Here is a 27,913-nt window from a genome sequence, read left to right on the forward strand (position 1 = left end):
GCGAGGGGGCGGGGCTTCAGTACGGGCGGAGCCGTGGGGCGGGAGCGCTTCGTGTGCTCCGAGCCCGGGTGGCGGCGATGGCGGTGGCGATGGCGATGGCGATGGCGGGGCGGCGGTGGCTGCTGCTGCTGCTCCTGCTCTTCGGCTGCTGTGAGTGCGGGATCCCGTGGGGCCGGGGCCGGGGCGGGTTGGTCCTGCCCCGCAGCCCTGTCTGGGCTGCTCGATGTCCCCGGGCCCCCGCCCCCTCCCAGGCTTCCGGGCTGTCCCGAAGTGCTGGGCAGTGGGGTGGGAAGGGGCCTCCAGCCCCAGCCGTACGCCCCCGGTGCGCAGGGAGCGAGGGGAGCCCGGCGTCCCGTGGGGGGCAGCATCGGAGGTGCCCGAGCGCTGCCCAGAGCCCCCCTCGCCCCGTGTCTGCGGCTTTTGCTTTCCACAAATCAGCCCGAGACCTGCGAGCCGCTCCCATCTCCTCTGTGATTTCCCCCTGACACCCAAGCCCAGAGGATTTCGTCATCCCAGTTATTCAAGGAAAAACGCTGAGAAACCAGCGGTGCGTCCGCCCAGGCCCCCGCGAGATGAACGAATGCGGCTGCTCCCCAGCCCGCTTGGCGGGGCACTGCCTGGAGAAACCACTGCCTGTTTCTCTGACTGAGGAGAAACCCTCTGGGTTTGGCTTTGTGATACTTGTGGGTTTTGTTTTTCAAAGGAAAGGGCTCTGCCCTTGCTGAATCTGACCTGCTGCACCTTCCTAACCGCGGTCTCTGTTTGTGCTCCTTCTTCCTTTGCATCTCCCCTTGGGGCTGGTGCCTGTGGCGCTCGTTCTGGTTTTGACCTAAACCGTCAAGCCGTCCCAGAAGGGGCAGCAGGATCGGCTCCGGGCTGACTTCCTGGCCCCGACCGCTTTCCTGTTCCAACCCCTCGCGCTCCTTGTCGAGTGGAAGTATTTGAAATCCCCAAATCCGTGCGTGCGTGTTGCTCGGCGGGGAAGGCTGTATCCAGCAGTTCTGTCTCCGAAGCTAACGGCGGGGTAGCGATGGGCGGTTATTAATACATAGTACCCTGTTACCTGCTGTTTCCTACAAGCATCTGTACCTTCTCGCGATACGTCGCCTTAATGGCAATGTCTCCACTGTGGACTAATGGTGTTGCCTCAGCAATGGTTTCCTGGCCTGGCTGTGGACTTTAGGAGCATGTGAAGTCCTTGATGGTTCAGCACGGTTCTGCGTGTCCCAGCACTTGGTAAGAGTGGACCAAGAGGCTGGGTCACCTGCTTTGTTTGCATGTTATTTTGCATGAGCCTCAGAGCCCTGCCTGCCTCCAGGCTGTCTTGTACTCCAAGCTGCTCAGCAGGCCAGCTTTTCAAGAGAGCTCGGGGGTGCGCCCTTCCCCCAGCCCAGCCTATATCTGTTGACGAGGTCACTTCTGGGAAGTGGGGGATGTGGCTGAGTCAGGAGCAGAGCCCAATTCTCCCTAACTATTAGGTGTTGAGCAATAGGTGGGTGGGCCCTTGCCTCCCAAATGCAGTGCAGCCAGCCCCAGCTCTAGCAGTGGAGCCTATGTGGGGTTTGGGTTGTGAATTGTAGGCACCCATTTCAGGCTGTAGAGAATAGCAGAAAGCCCCTACCTCCAGAAGAGGGCTAAGGTCCAGATGCAGCAGTCCAGATGGAGCCCGTAAGGGGTTCGAATGCAGATACCTAGGCATCTGTGGGTACCCTGTGGAGCAGCTGGCTATTGCAAACCCGGGCCATGGTCCTGTGTGAATGGATACTTAATTCCTCTTAGGGTTGCACAAGCCTACGTTTTAGGCAGGACAGCGTTCAGTCCCTTGGCAGCTGGGTACCCTTGATCTTGGCCCTTGTGTGCACTCTGCTTATACCAAATTCACCCCATAAAATAAGTTTTACCCATAAAAACACAGCTTTCCTGGAACAACTGTCTACCCAGCAAGCTGATGCCTGGTCTCAAAACTCATCGCCTCCTGACTGATGCCACAATGCTGATGGATTTGCAGCATAGGCCTGGCCTGAGGCAGGCGTCTGGCTTCAAGGAATAGCCAGCACTTGATGCTTCCATGAAACCAGAATCTTTGAATGCCTCTTGCAAGGCATTTTCGACTTGGAGGGATGTGGGCAGTGGGGTCCCCCAGGGCTCCGTCCTCCAGCCCTCTCTGTTCAACATCTTCATCAGTGACTTGGATGAGGGGGTGAAAAGCACCCTGTTCAAATTTGCTGATGACACTAAGATGTGGGGGGGATGTGGGCATGCTAGAAGGGAGGAATAGGCTGCAATCGGACCTAGACACGTTACAGGGGTGGGCGAATGAGAACAGGACGGGATTCAACACCGGCAAGTGCAAAGTGATGCACCTGGGGAGGAACAACCAGCACCATACCTGCAGGCTGGGGAGCTCCCTTCTCGTCAGCGCAGAGGCAGAAAAGGATCTTGGAGTCGTCATTGACTCCTAGATGATCATGGGCCAGCAGTGGGGCGGGGGCAGTCAGGAAGGCCAACCATACCTTGTCATGCATCCACAGATGCATCTCGAGCAGGTCCAAGGAGGTGATCCTCCCCCTCTATGCGGCGCTGGTCAGGCCGCAGCTGGAGTACTGCGTCCAGTTCTGGGCGCCACACTTCAGGAGGGATGTGGACAACATGGAGAGGGTCCAGAGGAGGCCACTCGCATAATATTGGGGCAGCAGGACAGGCCCTATGAGGACAGGCTACGGGACCTGAACCTGTTCAGCCTCCACAAGAGAAGGCTGAGGGGGGATCTTGTGGGCTGTTACAAACTAGTCAGGGGGATCAGCAGGCACTGGGGGAGTCCCTGTTCCCCCAAGCACTGCCAGGAGTGACCAGGAATAAGGGTCACAAGCTGGCAGAGGGAAGATTTTCAGACTAGATATTAGGAGGCGCTACTTCACTGTCAAGGCGGATAGGGTCTGGAACCAACTTCCAAGCGAAGTGGTGCGGGCTCCTACCCTGGGGTCTTTAAGACAAGGCTTGACAATCACCTTGCTGGGGTCGTTTGACCCCAGTACTCTTTCCTGCCATGGCAGGGGGTCAGACTCCATGATCTGCTCAGGTCCCTTCCGATCATACCAACTGTGAAACTAAGGCCATGCAGTGCTGTGGCCAGGGGTGGGTGTAGAGAGCAGCATCCTTCAACTTTAGGAAAACAGCCTGAGGATGCTCAACTTGCTGAGACCTTTGATGAGTTGCCTGAGGTGCCCAGGGTTTGAATGGGCGGATGTCAGCTCCTTCCATTTTCTTCATGCATGATACATCTGTGGCAGGGATCACTTGTGCTCCCCATCTCCCCAGGTTATTTGAATGCAGATCTTGAAGGAAGACGGGTGACAGGGCTCTGTGCATGGACTATCAGAGTGGGGCCTGAATATCGTGAGCATTTGGTGTTCAGAAGCTGGAGGGAGATGTTTCCAGTGGCATGCTGGTACTGGCCATGGTGTACATGGCTCTGAGAGCTCTTGGGTGGCCAGCACTGTAATGAATCAAACATTCCCGAATGTCTCTTGGTCTCTCTCAATGTCTAGTGCACATTCAGTGTGTGAAACTCTGAGCAGCAATTAGCTGTCAAGGACTGACTTGGCACCTGTCTGCTGTAGCCAGGTATGTATAAAAGCATAAACAGATGCACCGTGCATGTTGGCCATCATGTTTCTGGGCATGAAGCGCCACTTCGGCAGCGGTGATGCTGCCTCCGGCTTATCAAGCACAGGTCAACCACTCCTGAGCACATATGTGGAAGGAGGCACACAACTGAAGTCTTGGAGGAGAGCAAAGGGGAACAGGCAAGGGGAAGTCTGGCTGGAAGGGGTCTTGGGAGGTTACAGCTCATCCAGCCCCCTGATCAAGGTCCTGTCTGAACCATCCCAGTGTGCACAGAGCTGTGTCTGAAAGGGAATAAGCAGCCAATGCAGAGAATTGAGGCAGGAAGTCCAGTCAGGCGTCTGTCCAACCGGCTCTTGAAAATGTTCTAGGTTGGAGGTTGCAGAATTTCTCTAGGCTGCCTGTTCCAGTGTTTGACCACCCCCATAGTCAGAAAGTTCCTCCTAATTTCCAGGTGCCTCTGCTGCAGCTTGAGGCCATTGCTCCTAGTCAGGTGCCTCTGCTGCAGCTTGAGGCCATTGCTCCTAGTCCAGTCCCCTGTGGCCACAGAAAAGCCCATCTCCATCCTGTCTGTAACCACCCATCAGGTATTTAAAGACTGTTATCATATCCCCTGCTGTCTTTTCTTCCACAGACTATATAACCCTAGTTCTTTCAACCTTTCCTCATAAATCTTGCTTTCCAGGCCCCTGATGTTTTTTGCTTGGCACTAGGCTCTTTCCAATCTGGTCCCATCTGTCTTGCCCAAACCTGGATGCAGTGCTCACCAGTACTGAATAAAGCATTAGAAACATTTCTCTTGCCTTTGTGAGTGGTGGGTGGTCCTATTAGTACAACACAGGATGCTGTTGGCTTTTCTTCTTTTTGCAACAGGAGCACACTGGCTCATACTCAGTGTGGTCTACTGCAAGGTGCTGGGGGTACGCTGGAGTGCCTCGAGATCCTTTCAGCAGCATTGTGGGGTGCCACACAAATGTCAGCACTATTAGATGTGGAAATATGATTCACAAAACCAATCTCAGAGATTTCAGATAGGAATCCATAATGTTGAAAAATCTTCTGAGCTGTTAGGGTCCTTCTGAGTGCTGTGTAACTGTAGAATTTGATCTATTATTTTTGTGTACCCAGAAAAATAAGCAGTGAAAACTGAACTGGCATTTCCCAAGGGGTCCCTTGAGTCTGAGAAGGTTGAGAACCACTGGTTTACTGTAACCCCCAGGTCCTTCTCTGCAGTACTGCAGCCTAGCCAGGCATTTTCCATTCTGCATTTATGCATGCAAGTATTCCACCCCAAGTGCAGGACTTTGCACTTGTTCTGGCTGAATCTTATTTGATTGATCGTGGACCATTTTTTGTGGTCTGTCCTGGTCATTATTGAGCCTAGCCCTGCTCTCCAGAGGATCTGCAACTCCACCCAACTTTGGGTCGCCTGCAAATGTGCTAAGTGTGCACTCATTCCCATTAGCCAGATCATTAATGAAGATGCTAAACAATAGCGGATCCAGGACAGGTCCCTGGGAAACCCCACTTGATACTTCCTTCTGATGACTGCTTGTTGAGTACAGCGATCCAGCCAGCTGTGTATCCATGTTACTGTCCTTTTCTGTAGTCCACTGGTTTTCAACCTTTTTTCATGTGCGGACCCCTTTGGAAATGTTGAATGCAGGTGTGGACACCTTTGAATTGTAAGTGTGGGTATTTGCATACTCTTTATTAATCATAGCCATCTTTTGCAGACCCCTCAGACTAGTTTGCGGACCTCCAGGGGTCTGTGGACTACAGGTTGAAAACCACTGGTCTAGTCAGTATCTCCTTAGCTTGCTAATGACCGTGTCATGGGAGACCAGTATGAGTTAAACATCAAGGTATATCAGATCCACAGCTCTTCCACCATCCACGGAGCCTGTTGCCTTATAGAAGGGAATCAGGACATGGGAAGTGCCGTGGTTCCTGTTTGACTTAGCCCAGCTTGAGACTTGCTTTTTAACTTACACCGGAAAGTTGACTGGACCGGCTCCCAAGGAGAGAGGGAGGGGATCTGGGCAGAAGCAAGGGCCTGGGCTTGGCCCCCCAGCACAGAACAGGTCAGCAGCAGCAGATCTTATTGCATTAAAATACCCCAGATGCATTGGGGAGCTGCAGCTGGTTGGAGGGAGTGGTCAAAAATTAGGCAAGGCTTTTTTTTTTTTTTTATTCACCAGGTGTGAGAAAAGACCTGCCTTGAAGAATGCTGTGCATTCAACGCTTGTGGCAGGTAACTATTCCAGCTGTACAGTTAGTCCTGGCCTCTTTCACTCCAAAGATATCGGGCACAGCCACCCCAAAAAGTTTCCCTGAATTTTGAAATTGGAGGTTGGGACCCCTGTCCAAAGCCCCCCAGAGTGCAGGGTCCTTGTCTTCTTGCCATCTTTAATTTCCTGGACCATCAGCACTGTAACATTCCAGCACTCTAACACTACTCTTGGACCATCAGCACTGTAACATCACTCTAACACTTCTTGTGCCCTTGCTGAGGGTGCTGGCTCAGAGCGTCAGGTCTTGGGGCTGAATTCCTGCTTCCTGCAACTCTGGGGGGTCCCAAGCCCTGGGGGGTCGTGGCAGCCCAGTCTTCAGGAGTCCTTTGAGTCCATTTGGATCTGGTGTTCCTTCCTCTCGCTGGCGGAGGAGCAGGTGAAGCCAGGCTGCTGTCAAGTCTGCCATCGCTGCTCCAATCCTGCCGAGCCCTGCAGCAAATCAAGGCAGCAGGGAGCGGAGACCTCCGATATTTTGAACATAGAAGAAATCCAAGCGGGGCTCTCCTGAAAAGAGGAGCGTCTTCGTACACGGGGATGGGTGAAGGGCAGAAGCAAAAGTCTTGTTTTATAGTTCAGCTTGACTGGAGATGAGCAGAAGATTCCCGGAAGCCGTAGGTCAGCGGCAGAAGAAACATTTTCATGGTGTCCTACCACCCCAGGAAGTGGCGTTGTTCCAGGTGGCTTTTTGAGCCTTCGTGCTGGGGTCTTGGACACGCCCTCAGTGAACGCTGCCTCCTGGGCAGCTACCGTGACGTCTAGACCTCTAGGGACTCGCGGTTCTGCACTGGGCTGTAGGTGGCACCTACCAGATAGATGGAGAAGACGGGACTGTCTGCGCCTAGATCTGGATCTGGCACCGGAGGGCCCTTCAGTTCAGCAGGAGGCTCCAGGATAGCTGAAGCTGGACCTCCAGAAGCAGAAACTAGAAACACAGGCATGTTTTCTGGCATCCTCAGAACAGCAAACCAAGGGGTGACAGTTGGGGTCCTATTGCTGCTGATCCTTAAATCTGGCTAGGTGCCCTAAAATCCCGCGTTGTGGCTCACACAACCCTAGCTTCATGCAAATATTGTAGCATGACCATGCAGGGCATTGGCCTGATGGTCACAGGGCTCTTTGTGGTCCTTTATACCTACGAATCTTCAGGTCTTCTTGTTTCCCCAGACCTGCTGTTCTGCTTTGCTGTGGAAGCAGGGAGAAAGGGGCGATACAGGATCGTCAGGGTGCAGGATGGTACTCGTGCCCTGGGGGATCGTGGGCTGGGTACCCCCAGTGCACTGGGTAGAGGGTCAGCTGATGCTTAGCCAGAGGCGTCAGTGAAGTGGATGTCTCCAGCAGCTGCATGTGGAGCTGACAGTCTGCAAGGCCCTTGACCATTTGACTTTCTCACATTGGGCTGTGTTGACCTTCCCTAAAGGAATTGCGCTCTCATCTGAGGATGATGTGGTACTGGCTCTCGCTCTCTAGTTACATAGCTGATAATAATCGATAGCTGTAATTTGATTTGACCAATATCCAACCTGTTGCTGTCACTTAGCAAACCATTTTTATTAAATGATTGCTTAGTGTCTTTGGGCACCTGTAGGCATGCCTGATGTCTTCTCCTATGCGTGCTAATTAGCAGGCATCAAAGCAGACTTGATTAATGGAGTCCACTGGAGCATGTTAATTAACAAGCTCCAGCAGCCTCCATGTCACATCTATTCAGTGTTCCCTGCACCTCGAAATGGTGGTAGGGGCGCTTTGTCAAAAGCACCCCGAATAAGGTTTAGTTCAAGCCCCCCCACTACTATTTTGAAGCGAGGGGTACTGAATACATGCGATGCTGCAGGTGCTTTAATTAGAGTGGCCCTCAGAGCCGCTGTAATTAAAATGTCCCCACTCCACCACGGAAGCATGTGTACAGATGCCCTTTTTATTTCCTTGCTTATTTAATAGCCACAAATGCTTCAAATTTCACTTTCACCCTCTGTTTCATCGCATACGCCTGTAGTGCGTCATTCCCTGTCTTCCCTTTTTCATTTTCTTGTTCCACTCCCCATTCCAAGGACAAAACTCAGCCGTATCAATGTAATAAATACATTTGGCAGAAGATGGAGGTGTGGTAAAACTGCTTGTGTGCTCTTTGCTTGTGTTAACATTTGACCAAGCCCCTTTGTTAAAAGGGGTGGGGGTTGGACTTGATGACCTAGTGTGGAAGTGCCTTTCAGCCCGGCTTATCTGTGATCCTGTGAAAGGACCTGTCTGCATTGCACAGGCCATTTATTCCAAGACAGCTGTGAAACACATAGCTTGATTTTTATTTTTTTATTTGTCAGGGTATAGAGAAATGTTTCTCAACAATTATGTTGCCTTAATCCTGAAGGGCTTCTGGACAAAATTAGTTTCTTAACGTGGTAATGACACTTTCTGTGCACAGAAGGAACCGTGAGTGGGTTGAGGCTAAGTTTCATGAGCCTTTTTGCTAGTATATCTAGGCTTTAGGGCTCTGCTGGTTGCCGAATGGGGCTGAGAAGGAATGCTTTTCCCCCCTTCTATTGCTACATGTGCTGGGGGGAAGGGGTTGGCTTCCTCCAGAAGTGCTGGGACCTGGCTGCAGCCCTGGCCGTGCCAGTGCTCCTGCTGGCCCTTTTCTGTCCTCCCGGCACAGATGTAGTAACCCAGTCCCTCCGCAGCACATGCCAAACCCTGAGCTCCAAAAGCATGCGAGAGCAGAGCAGTTCTGGAGCGCTCACTCAGCGAGCCAGGGGGTGCATGGGTGTACACACATGCAGTCACAGGCCTCCACTGCCCTCAGTAACCCTAAAACCAGTGGGTGCTCCTGTGCCCGTCGTGCTGACCCTGCTGAGCTGGGGAGGGCAGGAGGAGCCCCTGGCAAAGCAGCACAGGAAGGGAACTGGCTCCCTCTTGTACAGGGCCCCTGTAGAAAGTCGGGTCTCATATAAACAGAGTTCACTGAGCAGGAAGCAGTGCCTGCCAGCCTGGGAGGGCAGAGTTGTTGGGTAATACTGGCCAAAGGTTCACTGGAGGACTACAGGTGTAGTTTCCCCTGAAACTTTGCAAGGAGCGGGCACGGGGGAGGGGCCACGCAGAAACAGGTAGGACGGGATAATGCGCCAGGTGCCTGCAGAAGCTAACTTCGGCCTGCTCCACCCTACCCAGTGCCCCTTGCTGATAGCAGGGCTTGGTTTCCCTCCTTGGTCTCACCACGTAATTGCCTTCTTTCACTCCCTCTTATCAGCATTCCTGTCTGGCTTGCCCCTGCCCCTTCCTCCTGGGCCAGGGCTCTGCTCCATTACCCTTTTCTGCAGCCAGAGGAAGAAGGAGGAGGAAAACTCCCTGGGTTTTAGGCAGGCAGGATTCTTTGAGTAGGTATGATATCTTTTATAAGACCAACTAAATAGTTGGGGGGGGGGAGGTGGGTTGTTTTGTTTTTTTTTTAGGCTTTCATGCACAAACACCTTTCTTCAGGCATTGGCGAGAGTCTGCTGTTGGTTTGCGTGCTCACCTGGGCTTTACTGTTCCTTAGCTTAGCTGGGGCTTCTCTTGTAAACAATCACACAATTTATTTTAGGGTTGGGTATTTGACCGGTCAAAGTTCAGTCCACTGATATTCAGTCAGATATCAGTCAAAAATTGTAAAAAACAACAACATCAACAAAAACCAAAAAAAAAGCCAGCAGGTCTAAATAATACATAGAAAAAGCACTAATTTCCATTAAGAAATGTCAAAAACATTGAAAAAGCACATTTCCATCAAGAAAACTACCAAAAAGTGTGTGTGTGTGGGGGGGGATTGTAAAATTGCTATAACCTTTGACCTGGCCAAAAATAGGCAGTCAATTGACAACATTTGACTAGGTTGCCAACCTTAACTTATTGATGAGGTTGATTAGACCTTTCCAGAGGCAGATAGCAGGGCACCATTACTGTAAGCGATGATCACGCCTAAGTAAGTGGGCTAGTAAAAGAAAATAGGAATCTAAACCAGCATGGACTGGATTACAGATTAGCTGCAGGCCTGCAGACAGCAGGTTGTGTGGCACACCCTTGTTTGGGAGAGGAAGGTCACTGTGTTGGTCTCAAATCCATCAGAAGGCAAACATATATATATAGTGGTAGCTTTGATTATCAGGGCAGACCCAGATCCGTACAGAGATAACTGCCTTGGGTGCCCCAGAAATCAGTTCTGGTTTGGTATTGGCCATCTAGGTCTTGTTATGAGCTTTCATAGGCAACAGCCTACTGTGTCAGACGCAAGTCCATTCGTGGCATCTGATGCAGTAGGCTATATTGCTGAAAAAAGCTTGTGCATCTGAATCGGCTGGTCTGAAAGCGGGGTGGGGGGAACTTAGACTAACATGGGAGTTAGGGAGGGGAAGCAACACCATTTTGTCTGAGTTCTGGAGCTTCCAAATTCACCAGTGGACCAAGCCACGGAGGTAGTCTGGGCTTAAAAAACTCCTTTCCTCACCTCCCCCGGACTGCACCTTAGCTCCAAAACCACCTCTGGGGAAGAGTCTTGTCTGCTTCTGCTATAGGAGCCTGTGGCTTGTGGGAAGCGTACCATTAGTTATCTGCAGCATGGACCAAGCACTATGAGCAGTGATGGGGATATGGCCTGGTGTGCGTCGAATCTGGTGCTGGAGAAATCCACCTGGGAAAAGGGGCTTGCGCAGTTGCCTTGGCCTATCTGTGGGGCTTCACCCCAGAGCAGGGGTGCCCTTGAGACCTCATTTGATCAGCCCCCACCCCACAGCCTTCCATTGCCCACCAGGCTGATGAGGATCTCCTGAGGTTCCTACTGTCAGTCCCCTTGCAAACTTGGCTGTAGCTTGGTGGGGTGCCGGAGTGCTCCTGATTGCAGCACACGCTGCCCTCTGGACCTGCACAGGCAGTGCCTGGCCTCTGCTCACAGGATATATTGGAGACGGCGCATGGCACCCACTATAAGTACATGGGCTTCTTGAGCAGCGGCAGGAGCCAGACAGTGCTTTCACCCACTCCAGCTAGCCAGGCCTGCAGTCCTCCATGCCCCATGGCTCTGCCAGGTGGGAATACGCAGAGCTCTGTGGAGCACTGCTCTTGAACCTGGTTGGTACCATGTGGGCTGCCGAGGACCGGTGCGGAGGCTCCGTAATGGTAAGCAGTCGCGGCTCAAGGTGTCGTTGAGAATATTTGAGCCCTGGCCTGGTGGGGCCACAGCTGCCAGCAAGAGCTGGCTCTTGATCACATCCTAGCCATTGGGATCACTTGGAAGATGCCATGCCCCAGCCTAGACCCAGTGCCAGAGTGCACCAGCTGCGGTCATCTCAGAAAGCTGTTTTCCCCCAAAGAGCTGGCACTCAAATAACAGAGTGTCATATAAAGTGGGTTCAGTTGATCCTGGCAAAAAACCAGAGGGTGGTGACTTCTGGGGCTGGTGGCCATCAGAGCGTATGGGTACATCCAAGGTGGTGTTGGCTTGAAAGGTAACTCTGATGGCACTTGCTGCCCGTGAAAACTGCTTACAAGGCACAGCTGATAACTACGTGCCTGATGTGGTGATGAAAACAGCTTGGGTGGAGCTACAGACACAGCAAATCTGCTGTCTCAGTACCTTGAACATGCTGTCTTCCGCCTGGCGTTACACTCCTTGTCTGCCCCTGTGTAGTAGATCACTGCTAGAGGCTGCCGTCATGTTGGGTCACTGATGTGGACACCCGGGTGGGAAAGAGCCCTTGCCCCTGCAGAGGGCAGGAGCGACTCTGGTCGGGGCAGCTGTGGAGCTGCTCCTTGGCTCCCGACCAGGTGCTTGGGATGTTATCTAGAGCAGCAGAGAAGCAGCGGAGTATTCCTTCCCTACTGCGAAATGCACTTGACCTGTGCTAAAAATACCTAGGAGGGTCCCTGCAGACTGGGGCCCGGGAAGTTCAGAGTGACCTAGGTACACTGGAGGATTGGGCCAAAAGGAACCTCATGAGGTTCAACAAGGACAAGTGCAAAGTGGCCGCCAACAGCAAAAAAAGCCCCAGTTAGGCTCCGGAGCGGCGAGACGCACAGGTGAAAGCCCACTGCGCCCCTGCTCCCCCGAAGCCCCTCAGACACCGCTCAGCAGCTGCAGAGCCCCCCGCCAACCCCCAGCACAGCCGGAGGCAAGCGGGGCCCGTGGTGGGGAGGGGGTTAACCCCTCTCTGAGTGGGAGGAGGTGGCTGCATGGATCCAGGCCAGGTCAAGCCCTGTCCAGGCCCCTACTTTGCCCAGCCCCCCAGGGAGCCATGCGACTAGGCTGTGCAAACAGGTGCACTTGTCTGCTGGTGCGTGAGTTAGCCCGGAGCTCGCGCAGGAAGGTGTGCGGGAGGGCCCGAGACAGTCCCGGCCATGGCCAGCTTACCAGATGCATGACACAGATGGGCACGTGTCACACCCCGAGGGTCCCCATGGGCTCTGCGGCCCCCCCCCCCCCCCCCCCCCCAGGCACCTTAGAGACAGCCACCCACATGGAGCCCATGGTCCCGGGCTCCACGCAGACGGGGCCCCTGGCTCTCAGCTGCGGGGATTGCCTGTCCCTTTTTCAGGCTCTGGGGCCCGGGAGCATGGCCATCTCCCCGTGTGGGGTCTGCTCCCCTTTCGGCACTGTGAGCAGGAGATCGACTCCTGCTACCAGGCCCTTCTCCCCCAGGAGCCGGAGGGTAGACCACGGTCTCCCTCCAGGACAAAGGAGGACTCCGGGACCTCCTGCTCCGTCCAGTCAGGGGCATGGACCAAGGTGGTCAAAGGCCCTAAGGCTCACCACACCAAGGCCCCTGCCCCGCCGGAGCTTAGCAATAGGTACACACCTCTTGCTGCTCCAGCAGAGCCTGCTCAGTTGCCAGCTCCCGCAGGCAACATGGGCTCAACTGCAGCTACTGTCCCCGCTCTCCCCAAGACGAAACGCAAGGAGTTTGTCGTGGGAGACTCCATCCTGAGGGGGCAATCTGCTGCCCCAACCTCTTATCTCGGGTAGTCTGTTGCTTCCCGGGGGCCTGCACCGGGACATTGCTGAGAAGATCCCAAAGCTCCTCCAGCCCCCAGACCACTACCCCACGCTCCTTGTTCATGTGGGCACCAATGACACGGCTCAGAGCACTCCCCACTGGGTCATGAGGCGCTACAGGGATTTGGGAGTGGGGCTAAAGGGTCTGGGGGCACAGATGCTGTTCTCGTCGATCCTCCCAGTCTTGGGCTATGGGCTGAGGAGGGAGAGGACCCCAGCACATCCAGTTTTGGGCCACCCACTACAGAAAGGATGTTGACAAATTGGAGAGGGTCCAGCACACGGCAGCACAAATGGTTCAGGAGCTTGGGGACATGACTTATGAGGAAAGACTGAGGGAACGGGGCTTATTTAGTCTAGAGAAGAAGAGAATGAGGGGAGACTTAATAGCAGTCTTCAACTACCTGAAGGGGGGTGCTAAAGAGAATGGAGGTGGGCTGTTCTCAGTGGTGGCAGGTGACAGAACAAGGAGCAATGGACTCCAGTTGCAGCAAGGGAAGTTTAAATATTAAGAAGAATTTTCTTCATTAGGAGGGCAGTAAAACACTGGAATAAATTACCTAAGAGAGGTGGTGGAGTCTCCAGGAGGGTACAAACCAGCCCTTTGAGCAGCAGGTTGGCTTTGGGCAACTGAGGTCCCTCTGCATCTTGGGAGGAGCTTGAATTGGGGGCAGCCGCAGTCCTGCTGGGAAGGGATTTCAGTGGGAACCGGAGATGGGAGGCGGCTGCACTTTGTCCTGCTGGGAAGGGATTTCAGTCCCCACTTTGTTCCCCGTGGAACCTGCGGAGACGCCATAGCTTGGGGACAGGCACGGTCTGGTATGGGTCATGACATCTGGCCGGCCCCTTTGTGCAAGCCTGGGAGGTTCAGGATGTGCATTAACATCCCTAGCTTGGAATGCGAAGCCCTCTGACGAGGTTGGGACGAGTGCCTTTCCCTTCACAGTTGTAATTCCTCAGCATATGGCATAATGCCGTGACATCTGGCGCACAGGTGGGTGGCACTGAAGAGACCGAGCTGGGTCTTTGTAGGAAAGCCACCTTGCTGGCAGGTGGAGCTTGGCTGGTGTCCTGGCTCTTGGATCTCTTGGTACCTGTAGTTCACATACAAGTGTGTCTTCATTGCGTTTCCTTTTTCCTTCCCACAGGGGCCTTGGTAGCAGGCCAGGTGACCCAGAGAGAAGTGCCGGAGAATAGCCGTAAGTGCTTTGTTGCTCCTTTGACCCAGCCAGGAGGCTTCCCCAGCTGGGAAATGGCCTGTGACTGATGTAGCTGGCCTTCCTTCCAGCACAAGCTCCTGCAGTTACTTGGAGGAGCTCTGGCTGGGTGTTCGCGCTATGCTGAGTGCGTGTTTGCCAGGGTTGGCTAGTACCAAAGGCCTGAGTGCGAGGCATGCACCGGGCTGCCCCAGCTGTCCTGCAGGTACCTGGTCACTGAGGAGCCACACGCGAATGACATGGCTCCCATGCTGGCAAAAGTGGGGGGAGGCAGGGCTCGGGCAGGTCTGGAACCATTTTGACCGTCTTGGGATTGGTGGACCACGGCCCTGTTCTGAGCTGGGGGCTGGGCCAGGCTTTGGACCTGGTCAAAGGATGGGGTTAAGCCCCAGTGACTCTTCCCTCCTGCTTCCAAAGGAGCCCAAGGGATTTGAGAGCTCTCAGAAGGCTCCGAGTACTTCTTCCTGCCCAGCCCAAGGTTGGCCGGGTTTGCAAAGGTGCCAGAGAAACACAGCTCCGTGGCAGGGTTTTCAGGAGCAGACAAGTAGTCCCGATACCCACCTCCCACTCATTTTTCCTGCATGAAAAGTCCTACTAAGTGCCTGTCTGCATCTTTAGGTGCACAGGTTACCATATTTTCTCACATAGTGAGTCCCAGAATATGATGTGCACCCTGTTTTTGAAAGGAAGGAGGAAGAGAAAAAGGATCTGTCCTTGTAGTAAGGTGACTGAGTAGCTGCATGGAGGGAGTGGAGCCTGCCCACTGTGGGTTGAGTGCAGATTTTTTTCCTTTTTGCCTGGACAAGCCATAGAAACTTACTGTATTTCTCACAGATGCTGTGCACTCCAATTCCCTGTCCTTTGGGCAGAGGTTTTTGAAAAGAGGTGGAGCAGATATGGTACCTTTGAAAATCTGTCCCTAGGTTCCTGTGTGGAAATGTCCCTCTTTCTTAGGGGTACCTTGTCCTGACCTTTCTAGTTTTAGGCAGGAGCTGCTTTCCCAGTACTCGACACTTGCTGGCAGGAGTAGGGTGATGTGCCATCAGACCAGTGGTTTTCAGCCTTCTTGGACTCGCTGGACTCGAGGCAGCCCTCCCTAACTCTTGGGAATTGAGCAGCACGTCATTTAAAAAACGAATACATCTTTTCCAGTGCTAACCTCCTTGCAATGGGAGCGAGGGATCTGCCGGGCTCGGATATTATCTGTTTACCTCGTTGCACTTTGGGGCACTCCTCAAAGGATCTGGTGGCACCCTGCTTGAGAATCGCTGCATTAGATGTTTAACCAGAACGTCGATCTCGGCAGGCTCAAAGCTGGCAGGCCCTGGAGTCATTTCAGACGCGCTGCTTGTTCCTGCTAGTTTCTGCTGCGTGACAGCGTGTTTCCTAGTTAAGTTTCACTTTGCCTTGTGCCGGGTGAAAGGAGAGGTCCTTGTAATTTGTGACCTGTCGGGAAAGCACCAAGACAGACTATGCCACGTGGTGCTGTCAAATGCCCAGAGCAAACAAAGGGCTGCAGTATTTTGTTCTAGAAATCCTGCAGTACTTAACAGCAGACTGACTTGTCAGGCAGGTGTGGGTCGGCTGGGGCTGTGACTAACTTGTTGATAAGGTGAGAAGGAACCAGATCCTAACCAGGATTGTAGTTTTGCTCCGTTAATCCTACATCACTAAAAAGGTGTTAGTTGTGTAGTCAGTCAGTTGTTTTAGTTAGTTCCAAAAGCCCACGCCTCTTTGATCCAGTTAGCCTCGAGGGTGCCCCCCTGCCTTGCTAGTCTGTTAATCTTGCATTTAAGCTAATCCTATGGCTTTCAGCTAAATTCTGATCAGCCAGAAAGGCCTTCATTCTCTATTGGAAGAGGTCAAGAAATGGAGAGAATCCTAGGAAATGGGGGTGGAAGGGACCTCAGGAGATCACATCCAGTCCAACCCTCTGCTCAAAACAGGACCAGTCCCAACCACATCATCCCAGCCAAGGCTTTGTGTAGTCTTAAAAGCCTCCAGGGATGGAGATTCCACATCCTCTGTGGGGAGCCTGTTCCAGTGCTTCACCACCCTCCTAGCGAGAGAGTTTTTTCTGATATCTAACCTGAACTTCCTTTGCTACAACTTGAGACCATTGCACCCTGCTCACCAGCAGGGTGCCACCAGATCCTTTGAAGAGAGCCCCAAGGTGTAAGGAGATAAGCAGATCATGTCTGAGCATGGCAGATCCTTCACTCCCACTACCCAGCCCCTCAACCAGGGGTTAGCACTGGAATATATACGTTAGCTTTTGAAATCAGGTCCTGCTCAGTTCAGACCAGTCCAGCTCCATCCTCTTTGGAACCACCCTTCAGGGAGTTGAAAGCTGCTATTTCCTCAGCAGTGTGTTCTGGTGGTTAACTTAATTTACAAGTTAATTCTTACTTGAAAGCCTGGTTCTAACATCCTGCCCTTTGCTTTGAAGTGGGAGGTGGAGCATAATTTGAAATCAGGTACATGGTGCTTGGTGCACGGTGCTGCACGTGGGCAGTAGAAACCAGCAGCACACTTATAGGATGGAAAACTCCCTTCTTGAGAGCACGGAGGCAGAAAGGGATCTTGGAGTCATTATTGACTCCGAGATGAACATGGGCCGACAACGTGAGGTCACGGTTGGCAGGGCTAACCGCACCTTGTCGGACCAGAAGGGTTTGGGGGAGACACTGTTTCCCCTAGCGCCCCCTGGCATGACAAGGAACAATGGACACAAATTATTAGGGTAGATTTAGATTAGACATCTGCAAGAACTACTTCACAGTCAGGGCGGCTAGGAGCTGGAACCAACTTCCTAGGGAAGTGGTGCTGGCTCCTACCCTGGGGATCTTTAAGAAGAGGCTTGATGACTACCTGGCTGGACTCATTTGAGTCCAGTCTTTTTCTCCTGCCCCGGGCAGGCTTGAAGGTCTACAAGGTCCCTTCCAACCCTACTTCTATGATTCTAAGAATTTGGCAGCAGATGAGTGGCGATAGTGTTTAATTGCCACCACTCCTCCACTGCCAAATTTTCAAACCCCTGGGGAGCCCCACACGCCAGCTGACATAGCTCTATAGGCTGAATCAGGCCTCCAGACCGGACTGAACACACTTGGCATAGCAGATTGACTGAATTATACTCTTGAACCACAGTACCTCATGTGAATGGGACATGGCCCAGCTTTCTTGGTAGAGATCGCATGCTACCTGCCTAGCTCTGCTCTGTACAGTGCAATTGCCAACTCTCTGCTGTTCCTTTTCAGCGGTTGACCTGCCCTGTGATGCGTATTTGGCGCAGCGGGGAAGTCCCCGGATCGAGTGGAAATTTGCGAAGGGCAACACGTTGACGCTGTTCTACTGGAACTCTCAGTTCACAGGTACGGAGCTCCGCGTAGGGGCCGTGAGTGATATAGGCGGGGGCTGCTAAACTTCTTCAGGTTGTAACTTCCCAGCAGAGGTAAGGAGCTGCAGTTGTTGGCACAATACAGTGCTTTGCAGCTAGAAGGCTGTGAAAGCACTCGCAGGAACACAGCTGGATCCCAGGGGTCCCAGATGCCCAGAGCAGCTCCCGTGCATTCTGGGTGTGCCAAGGCATTGCAAAGGCAGGTGAGATTCAGCCAGTCGTTTTGTGCAGTCTGCCCTGCCCATGGGGTTCTTGTCCTTTCTGGCCACCTGCAGCTTAGCTTTCCAGAGGGAGCAAAGAGTCTGAAAGCTTGCAGTAATATTGATGGATCTACTCTTAAGTGGTTGGAGGAGTCGACTTCCTGAAGTCAGATGCAAGAAGAAGCTTTCCGGATTGAAAAGTTTGGAAACGGTGCCCCAGGCTGCTATGCAGTGAATTAGCTGTAGTCCTGTGAGCTAGGGATTTTGAAAGCATTGAGAGAGTGGGGAAAGAGCTGTAGGAAAAGAAATGTGGCCGATTAACTGTAGATTGGTTTTCAATTTTGTTAAAATGCAGGCCCTCTTTGGAAAATACCAGCATGTAGCTTTTGGTTTTTTGACTGCAGAAAAGCAGGTTTCTTGCAAGGTTTTGGGATGTTTTGTATTGGAAATGCTTGGCTTGATCTTTTGTAAGATTAATATTGTGTAAGTGTTTAAATACCTAGTGGTGCTAATATTGTGCGGCACCCTTAAAAGGAGCTCATGACACCTTGGAGTGTCCCAGCACCCCAGGAGAGAATTGCTGCCTTCACTGGTGTGTCAAACTGGGATGTGAGCAGCCTAATGTTAACCCTTCCTGAAGGAATGAGACCGGTGCCCCTATCTGCCTGGCTCTCGGAGATTGGGCTGCTATGGTAAACCAAAGATATGGGTGGGGGCTTCCTTCAGAGGCTTTTGGTGGGGTGGGAACAGCCTTTCCTCTGGTGTTGACCTACTCAGTGTTGTACACACCTTCATGCCCACATGCCTCCTCCACTTTCTCCACAGACCCGTACAAAGGTCGCGTACAGTTCACACCCTCATCGATCCACTTCAATTCGGTGACCCGGAAGGACACTGGGACGTACATCTGTGAGGTCCTGGGGGAGGGAGGCCAGCTGTCCAAGTCGGAGGTCAACCTCATCGTCCAAGGTACCTGCCCCCTCCTGTAGCAAGTCGCGTAGGGGCTGGCTGTACGGAGCCGAGGCGCGGTGCCCCTTCAGCCAGCTGGCTTTGGAAAAAGCAGCAAGAGGATTGGGACCTGATCAGATCAGCACTGTTTGAAGGGGCATCCTAACCCCGTGCTGCTCTTTTCAGTCCTGTTGAAGTCCGTTGTGGAGAAAAGAGACCTGCCAGCGGATATGTAGCCCATTGCGTGGCAATGAAGGAAGCATTCTACCAGTGCTAGTCCTGTTGGTGTTTCTGTAAGGCATTAGGGGAGGGCTGACATGTCACCGTTCCCAGGCTGGCAGGTCAGGGACACATGGTTGGCATAGGTTTAGTTTGTCTCCTGTGCAAGTGCTGTCTGTCCCATTTGTGGCATGGTGGAGCATGCTGTCAGCGCTGGCCTGATCTTCCTTTGCCTTTTCCTAGCTGGGAAGGTAACGCCATGTGGTAACAGCTCGCAGGGAGGTGATGGCCTTGCCCTCCCTCGCAGGAGGAGGTCAGATCCTTGTTTTCCAAAAAAGATGATGGAACCCAGGTCCTCAAAAAATGGGTGTGGACACGCAGGCCAAGCCCTGCCTCCATGATCACCGGCCCCTATATGCTGAGTCCTGTGCTTACCTTGTCCTGTTGTAAGCCTTTCAGCAAGGCAGTTGTTGACTCTGTTGGGGGGCCTTGGCTGGAGATCTGCAGGGATGGGGAAGGGACTTGTCCTAGTGCCCTGTTGAATGAATTCTGGGCTTTCACTTTCCTCCAAAGCATGAGACTGGCCCTGGCTAGAGATGAGACACTGGATGGGGTTGGCAGTGCGCTGAGAAACCTTCCTTGGTGCCTGGCTGATGTCACCTGCCCAGGGTCAGAGAATTGCCAGATACAGGTCAGGTGAGGAAGGCTGGGGACAGGCCTTGGTGCATCCTCTGCCCTCGCAGGGGCCTTGCATCCTTGCTCTGAAAAGGGTCCCTGTGGGGCTCATCTTGTGCCCAGAAAGCTTGCTCTGTCTTCACAGTGCCTGCTTCCAGCCACGACTACAACTTTGTTCACAAGTACTGTGAAAACTCAGATGCTTCAAAGCCAGTTAAGACCAAAGCCTGGTTCCCTTCTCAGCATTGAGATGGATTTGGCCAAGCAGTTTCTCTTGGCACATCCCGGTATTGGGGCAGGTAGGAGACAGGCTGCTTCCCTGGGGCCAGTATTGACCCCACACCTTTTCAGCTCCCACCAGCGGCAGGCTCGAGCTCAAGCAGTCACTTGTATTTGTCTCCGCGAATGAGTGCAGTAAATGTGATGCTCTGTTGCCCTCTGCCTTGTTACAGCCATTAGTCGGAGGAGATGGATTGACAGTGGTGCTGTTCTGATTTGGTTTCATTTTAAGTACCACTTATGGTGGCAGCAGTGACTGCTCCCGAGCTCTGGCAGTGAAGAATTGGGAACATCTAGCCTAGGGTCATAAAATCATAAAAACTGAGGTTTGGAAGGGACCTCAGGAGGTCGCATCTAGTTCAACCCCGTGCTCAAAGTGGGACCATCCCCAACTAGATATTTTCATCCAACACTTTGTTGAGCCAAAACTTATAAACCTCCATGAATGGAGAGTCCATCAGCTCCAGGGAGCTGGATGTTACGTGGATGCTTGTGCTAATCTGAGGATAATCAAACTCCAGGGCAGAGCTGGATCTCTGCAGGGGGCTGGAAGGAACTGCCTCTGGCTCCTGCTTGCATACAGCACCACTCCATTACAAGGTGCATATTCAGAATACAAAAAGGAGTGTGGCTCGGTCTGGATCATGCCCCTGGAGCAGTGCTGGGGAAGTGGAGCCAGTTGGGAAACTGGCCAGCCCGAATGCCGATTACTGCTCTCTTCACTCAAAATGGCCTGGCCACGTGGTGTCGCTGAGTGTGGCTGCTCATTTAGGCCCAGGCCCATCATAGAATCGCAGACAGTGAGGGCTGGAAGGGACCCAGGAGGTCGCATCTAGTCCAGCCCCCTGCTGAAAGCACAACCAGCCCAACCAGAACGTCCCGTCATTACCTAAGCATGACCAGCAAATGCTGGTATTCCTGTCTGGGGTGTCCCAGTAGCAACCAAAGTGCCTTGTCCTTTGTGCTGACTTGTGCCTCTTCCCTGGCAGTGCCACCCTCCAAGCCAGTGGCTGACGTACCCGCCTCAGTGACCATCGGCAACAGGGCTGAGCTGAAGTGCAAGGAGTTGGATGGCTCCCCGCCCCCCACCTTCCAGTGGTACAGGAACAACATCCAGATGCCCGTGAACCCCAAGATGAGCGAGGCCTTCAAGAATTCCTCCTACGAGCTCAACCCCAAAACAGGGCAGCTGGTACGTGCTAGGGGAGAGTCGGGGATTTCAGGCTGTCATGGACTGAGCGTGTGCTTTGTCTCACATGTCTCTTGTATCTTCTTCCCCTGCTGTAGACATTTGATCCTGTGACTGGCTTTGACACGGGGGATTACTACTGCGAGGCACAGAACAACATTGGGACCCCTCAGAAATCAGACACCTATCACTTGGAAGCGAGTAAGGAAGGGATGCTCCGTGTGTCTGCCTGTTGGCTTGAAGGCTTATGCTGGCCTCTGGGTCTCCTCTTTCTCCATGCCCAGAAGGACACAGGTTGCCCACAAGTGTGACCATAGATGTTCTGGAAGAAGGGGCAAGTTCATCCGGGTGTGGGGAGAGACGAGACCCAGAGGCCTGTTGGGCAACTCTGAGAAAAACAAACCTGGAAGAACTTTAGTCCCCTGAGAGCTGGCAGGAGGCTCTAGGCACGTTGTGTCCTGAGCGTGACTCTGGGCATGTTGTGTCTTGATCATGGCTCTGCCCCATCTTGTAAGGAAAAGCAGCTTTGTGTCAGCCCCTTGAGTCAGCCCATGTCACGCTGCTTCTGACTTTCCCCCTTGATGTTCAGTGTGGCAGACTGGACCCTGGGGCAGCAGGTGCCTGGCCAGGCGCTGGTCTGTTAAGCCCCAGGCATGCCCTCAGTTGGTTCTGGTATGAATGCTCAGCCCCACGGAGCGTGAGGAGGCCTCGGGGGAAGGAGGAGTGTTAGGAGGGGAAGGAAGCAGACTCCTCCTTTCTGCTTAGCTTGAATTTCAAGCTCGGAGGTGGGGCCTGTGTTGGCCCAAGAATTAGTGGCTCACAAGCCCAAGCTTGCCTAAGGCAGGGCCACCTGGGGCAATGCTGCTGTGGTCAGAAACAAATATCACCAAGCCCTGAGCCCTGCCCTCTGAGGACTCAGATCCGGGCATGGGGTTAATGCAGGAAGCCCAGCCCAGGCCTCTGCAGGGTGGACAGTGGGGTTGGAGCAGCAGAAAGCCATCCCTGGATAGCCATTCTGGAGTCCTGCTTAGTGCTGCCTGGGGCAGCAGGTGGGGCCTATGGTCTCGGCTTCTCGTTAGGATCTGAATAGATTAAGTACAAAGTAGCTGTCAGTACTGGGCCTGCCCTAGCTGTGACAGGAAGTGAATGTGGTGAACCCTGCTCTGGTGCTTATCTTCCCATCTCTAGGCAGAGGCTTTAGCTGTCACAGGAGAGTCAGGGGGGGTCTGGCTTGTGCTGGTGGAGGTGGAGGTGTCGACAAGCCTATTCCGTATGGGAATGTGCCATGCAGCAGGGAGACTGAAGCCAGGGGCGTCTCCCCTGCCCCTTTCTCTGCCTGCTCCAGGTCCTGCAGTAGGTGCTCAGAGCACTACCCTGCTTGCATGGGACATGGCTGCAATGATGGATTCTGCCCACTTTGGTGTGTGCCCTGCTGGCAGTGCCTCTGTTGTTTCACACCCTTCCAGCTCCCTAAGCCTGCATGGGACTGAACTGTGTCTATCCATGGGTGGGAGACGGTCCTTACCCGCCACCCCAGTGCCTGCAGGCTTCCAGGGGCAAGAGGAGCAGTTGGTCCTGGCACCTTTCCCTTTCCACACTCAGCAGCATGTGGTACCTCCACTGCCGCAGTCTTTCTGGCAGGGGCTTTTCCGCTTCAAAAAAACATATCGCTCTCCCGCAGGAGAGAGCAGAGCCCCTGGGCTTGGAAGGGAGGAATGCTTGCTGAGGGAGAGCCAGGGGCTGAGTGGGCTGGGCTGGCATGAGGCATGCTTAGACCAGCCTGGGCCTCTCTGCCCTGTGTGTCAGCCAGACATTGGGGTAAAAGTATCACGCAGCTCTCCTCCCCTCCAAACCACTGCAGCTGTGTGGTGTGGTAGGGCTTTGTCCGCCAAACCCATGGTGCAGACCAGAGGTCTAGCCAGTTGCTCCACTCCCCTCCCCTCCCCAAAGCCTTTCCCTTGCTGTGCCCATCCAAATCCCCAGCTGGCTCCTTGCACCTCCATCACTGCAGCATGGGTGCTGATGTCCCTTGCCCTGCCTGAGGTCTTTGAGCTGGAGCAGTGTTCTCCTGTGCACCTTTGGCAATGCAGCCTGTGGCTGTTGGGGGCTGGAGTGCTGTGGTGTTGCAGGCATGCCTGTTCTCTGTCTGACACCAATGCGATTCTTCCATCCAGGTGAACTCAACGTGGGCGCCATCGTAGCCACCGTGGTGGTGCTGCTGATCCTTGTGGGGCTCATAGCCTTCGGCATCTGGTTTGCTTACAGCCGCGGCTACTTCAACAGTGAGTACTGTCCTCCAGGCTCTGCCCTCCCCTTCTCCTGGCAGCTCCTGGGTGGGGTGATGCCTCCTGGGATCTGGAGTTTCTGTTGAAGGGGTCTGTCATGCAAGGCTCCCTCTCCTTGAGTCTCGTGATTTGGGTGCCCACAGAAACATGGTGGCCCATGGGACTTTTCTTGCCTAGAGCAGTCCAGGGCAGGTGTGGTGGTGGGGGACATGGTGCTCGGTGTTGGCATTTAACTCTCCTGCTTCCTTTCTTTTTCCTTTTCAGAAAGAAAAGAGTAAGTGGAACCTCCGTTCCCTCCCCACCGGTGGCTTGCTCTGTGCAAGCCTCCCTGCAGGGACCCGCCAGCTGGTGCTGGGGAGTGGGGACGGTGTTCTCTGGGCAGCCGGGAGTCAGCGCAGAGACCCCACCTTCTCCCGAGTCGTTCACATCCACCTCGGATCTTCCCTGGGGCTGGTGGAGTGCAGGGTGTCAGTGCTGATGGCTAACATCTCACAGCCATGGCCCATCCTTTGCTGGACTCCTGCTTCATGGGGTTTGGGCTCAGGCATCTGACTTCTCTTTGCCTCTGAAGCATCTTTCTGCTTTCCCTGCCACCAGTCACCCTTTCCCATGATCCACCACTGCTGCTGCGGCCACACCCTGGGGTCTGCTTCATGGCCCCCATTGGCCCAATTCCTGTTGGATTCAGCCAAGAGGAGTCACCTGGGTGTAGTGTGATTTTTCTGCAGCCTCCCAGACTTCAGGGAGACGCTGCCACCAATTGCTGTCCCAGGAAGCAAAATGTGAGAGTGTCCTGGTCACAATCTCCCGTGGAGCAGGGCAGCCTGCGGCCTCTTGGCCAGTGTGGGGAGGGCCCCTGAGGGAGCTGGGCACTCAGTGGGGAAAAGGCCTGAAAATGAGATGCCTCTGACAGCAGCTGGGGAGCAGCAGCTGTTATTGCTGGATGGGCCTAAGAGAGAGCAGCCTTTTGCATCATACGTCTGATCCCCCCTCTCTTCTTCTCTCTAGTAGCACCAACAAGAAAGTAATTTACAGCCAGCCTTCCCAACGGAGTGATGTAAGTACTCCCCTCCCCTCCCTTCTGGGAGCCAGCTCTGGCTGCTAGAGCTCACGGGTCCTCATTCCTCATGCCCCATAGGTGCACCTCTGCTGGGGCTGGCTCTGGCCTTTTGCAAATGTTGCAGTACACATGGGCTTGGCTAGCCCTAGCTTAGGCAATAGATGGTCCTGATCCCTGCATGGAGAGAGGGCAGAGTGGTGGGCATGTTACCTTGCAGCTTGGCTTGCTGGAGCCCAGGGGAAAGCCTTGGCCTTTGCACCTGTAAGAAGGGGCTGGCAAGAGCACTGTGTCGGGCTGGGAAACTGCTTTGATTCCCTGCTCTACCACTGACTTTCTGGAGGACCCTGGGCAGGTTGTTTTGCTGCTTTGCCCTGGTCCCTTGCTCATACAACAGGGAAGGTGACATGCAGGGAGTGGCCAGGAATGCTGAGGCAGTGGAGTACCCCGAGCTGCATAACTCATGCAGCAGGTGGAGTTGGCAGGCTTGCGTGCCCCCCGGCATTGGGGATAATCCTTCAGGGCCTGTCCTGGCCTGGTGGACAATCCCTGCCTACTAGTGCTGCCATGTCTGCTGGGCCTTTAAATGTTTTGCAGCCCTCTCGGGATCATAAAATCCTAGAGGGGCTGGGCTGGCAAGGCCCTCTGGAGATTGCATCTAGTCCAAGCCCCTGCCTGAGGCAGGATTATCCCCATCAAACCATCTCAAGCGTCTGTCTGACCTGTTCCTGAATCTGTGGCCAAAGACAGCAAGATTCCCCTGAACCTGCCCCAGGCAAAGCAGGGGAAGAAGGGCAGGCAGTGTCCTGCTGCTGCAAGAGATGTTAAAATGCGATCGGAGATCCAAGGCAGAGGTGCACCACACCCTGCAAGGCAGAGGAAGGCAAAACCCCTCTGAGCTACCCCAATGGGCTGGACCCTGGCAGGGGCACTCAGAGTGCTGGCTGCTTCTGCATGCCCCTGTCTTAGGCTGGCACAATGCTTCAGAAGCACCAGCGTCCAGCTTTCAACAGCAACTAGAGGCACCTCACCCCATGGCCCAGTGCTTGAAGGGGTCTGTTAGTTTAAGAGGGGTGTTGAGGTGCTCTTGGCAAGGCCACTGGCCTCACATGCCTGTTAGCCCCCAGAAAGTGGGAACTGAGCTCCTTGCTCACATGCTGCTTAAAGAGTCATCTGCCACTTGGGGAACAAACGGTCTCTGTGCTGAGACCCCAGCACTATGAGGTGCGGAGGCAGGTCTGGCTTGAGAGCCAGAGGTGGGACCCAGGAGCAGAGGGCTCCTGTCTGTGTTTCTCTTCTGCCCTCAGCGCTGGGTGCATTGCAGGAGCTATGGGCTGTGGGGCTGTTTAGAGCCCCAGGCAGAGGAAGCCTGCACAGAAAGGGTTGCAGGGCAGTGATGTGCTGGGTCACCCCCAGAATCGTGCCACCCAGGTCCTGCCTGCCATGGCCCTGACCCGTGTCAGGGACGAGGAGGCTGAAAGACCCCCGCTGGAGCTGGCAGAGCCCTTGCTTTATGCTTTGCATCCCGCTGAGCCAGCACTCCCACCATCTGCCGTTGGGCCGGCACGGACTGTTAGCGCAGCCCTGTCTGTGCTCCATGGCCAGTGGCAGAGCCATGAGGACACGGGTCCCCAGCCCGCTCCCACCGTGCTGCCTCTGCGTGCTTCAAGCCATGGGAGGTGGGGGAGATGACAGGCAGCAATCTCTGCTGGTGTGCGGAGGCATCCATCACATCTGAGCCTCTCCCTGTTGTTGCTCCCCAGGGAGACTTCAAACAGACGTCATCCTTCCTGGTGTGAACGCCGGCTGGACCTGCCGCGCAGCGCGCTGGGCCCTGCCTTCCTCCTTCCCCCAGGACTACTGCACCTGTGCCCTAAATCCTGGGCCCTGCCTCACAGCATTTTTAACTGTCAGTTTTTAAAGCTCTCCATGGTGCCTTTTCCATGTCAACCAACCCTCCCCACACCCCCTTCCCCCTGATGTCCGGGAACATCGCTGTTCTGCAGATCCTCCTGCCCACCTGTGCAAAGGTGGCTGCTTCACACGAACCCTCGGCCTGTACTCCAGGAGTAGCTGACATCTCGCGAGGGCTCTGGCCCCCTCTGCGCTTTGCTACGTTGCTTGCCACGTGCTGGGGGCAGGCGTGATGAAGAAGATGCGCGCTCTGGGACCAGCCTGTGGCCCTCTCCCCTGCGCGCCCCAGCACTGAAGACGAGCAGCTTGCCCTCACTTTTGTGACTGGAGAGGTTTGGGGTGGGGCTTCCCCCTTGGCATCACCAGAGCCTGCTGGTGTGGGGGGAGAGCTGGAACAGCATCATCGTGGCCTCTAACATCCCTGTGGCTGTTCAGCGGGGCCTTGCCTGGCCTTGGCCTACAGTGAGTGTTGCTGTGGGGGGCAAGGTCTGGGATGCACCGTGTCTGGAGCAACCTCCCACCCTGGTGAGGCCCTGCCCGGCTCACTCCAGCACAGCTATCCTGGCCACTCCAGCATGAGATGGAGCTGCCTTCTGCACAGCTCTGCTCTGCTCAGGGGGCTGGGCCACGCTGATAGGAGCCATGGCTTGCATAGTGCCAGTGCTGCTGTGAGCCATGTCAGCGGGGCCGGTTGGGCAGGTGACAGAGGGAGCAGCCCCGAGACCTTCCTTTGGGCAGCCCACGGCTCGGTTGCCTGCTGCTAGTTCCTCCCGCCAGCTCCACACTGGTGTTGACAGCCTGGTGTTTCCCCACAGTGGCTCTTCTGTAGACCTGAGGGGTCAAGCTGCTGGGAGCCTGGCCTCCATTATGTTGGCTGTGGTGTGTGGGGCTGTTGTATGAATGGGGACGGCCGGTGGCACTGGGAGCAGCCTGTGTGGCAGCCCTAGCATCACAGCCAGTGAGGGGTCTGGCCAGTCATGGCTGAGACCCAGAGGGATGGGAACTAGAGCCACAGACATGGTAAGAAGGGCAGCTGTGAAGGCAGGGTGGAGGGAGCCCAGGCGCTTCCCCAGAAGCAGAGCTGGCTGATCTCTGGGGCTGAAGCCCAAGTGGGAAGTTCCCACTCCCCACAACACCACTTGGGCAGATGGAGCTAGGCCACAGCTGTCACGGGGTCCTGCTGGGCTGCCCTGGGCTGGGTCATGTGTTGCCACAGCTGTACCAAACACCTGTAATCTACTGAACCTCTGCCTGGAAATAAACCTGTTTGTGTGAGCCTGCCTCCTGTGTCCTGCCTCCGCACTGCCCTCTTCTTCCCCGGTGCCTGGAGGGTCTGGGGGAAGTGCGGCTGGGCTGTGCCCATGCAGTGAGGACCCAAGACTGGGTCTGGGCTCCTTATGGAGTAGCAGGGGGATAGGCTCCATGTCTCAGAAAGGTTGAGGCCCCCCCGGCTGTGCTGTAAGGTGGAACCAGCCCAGGTGTCTGTGGCCCCATTGCCTTGCCGGCCCAGCTACTGCCCCAGAGCAGCTGGTGCTAGCCCATTCCTGGGAGCTGCCTCCACCCAGTCACCTGGGCTCAGGGCTGCAGAGGGTCCCCT

General features: G+C 54.5%; 1 protein-coding gene across 2 annotated transcripts; it reads left to right on the forward strand.

Moving 5' to 3' along the window:
* The first annotated feature begins 8 nt into the window (after positions 1-8).
* On the forward strand, positions 9-27,591 carry F11R (F11 receptor). 2 transcript variants are annotated; one of them, XM_090056434.1, is made up of 9 exons: positions 9-150; positions 14,082-14,132; positions 17,411-17,524; positions 18,576-18,719; positions 20,861-21,063; positions 21,159-21,261; positions 23,235-23,346; positions 24,354-24,402; positions 26,166-27,591. In XM_090056434.1, exons 1-9 carry the CDS (start codon positions 78-80, stop codon positions 26,199-26,201), a joined length of 885 nt encoding a protein of 294 aa, XP_089912560.1. In that variant the 5' UTR covers positions 9-77; the 3' UTR covers positions 26,202-27,591. The 2 variants fall into 2 exon arrangements, with proteins under 2 accessions (XP_089912560.1, XP_089912559.1); XM_090056433.1 differs by lacking the exons at positions 24,354-24,402; positions 26,166-27,591 and adding an exon at positions 23,610-23,638 and having other exon boundaries at positions 23,235-23,342.
* The last annotated feature ends 322 nt before the right edge of the window (positions 27,592-27,913 follow it).

Source organism: Crocodylus siamensis, chromosome 6 (genome assembly GCF_052110815.1).
Source record: "Crocodylus siamensis isolate JL-2025a chromosome 6, ASM5211081v1, whole genome shotgun sequence".
Taxonomy (NCBI): domain Eukaryota; kingdom Metazoa; phylum Chordata; order Crocodylia; family Crocodylidae; genus Crocodylus; species Crocodylus siamensis.

What these genes read in the sequence shown, in the direction of transcription:
- F11R (XM_090056434.1), top strand. Translation starts at nt 78, where the DNA reads ATGGCGGTGGCGATGGCGATGGCGATGGCGGGGCGGCGGTGGCTGCTG. An exon ending in AGAAGTGCCGGAGAATAGCC is followed by an intron (nt 14,133 to 17,410) that starts GTAAGTGCTTTG and finishes GTTCCTTTTCAG; the next exon opens with CGGTTGACCTGCCCTGTGAT. An exon ending in GGTCAACCTCATCGTCCAAG is followed by an intron (nt 18,720 to 20,860) that starts GTACCTGCCCCC and finishes CTTCCCTGGCAG; the next exon opens with TGCCACCCTCCAAGCCAGTG.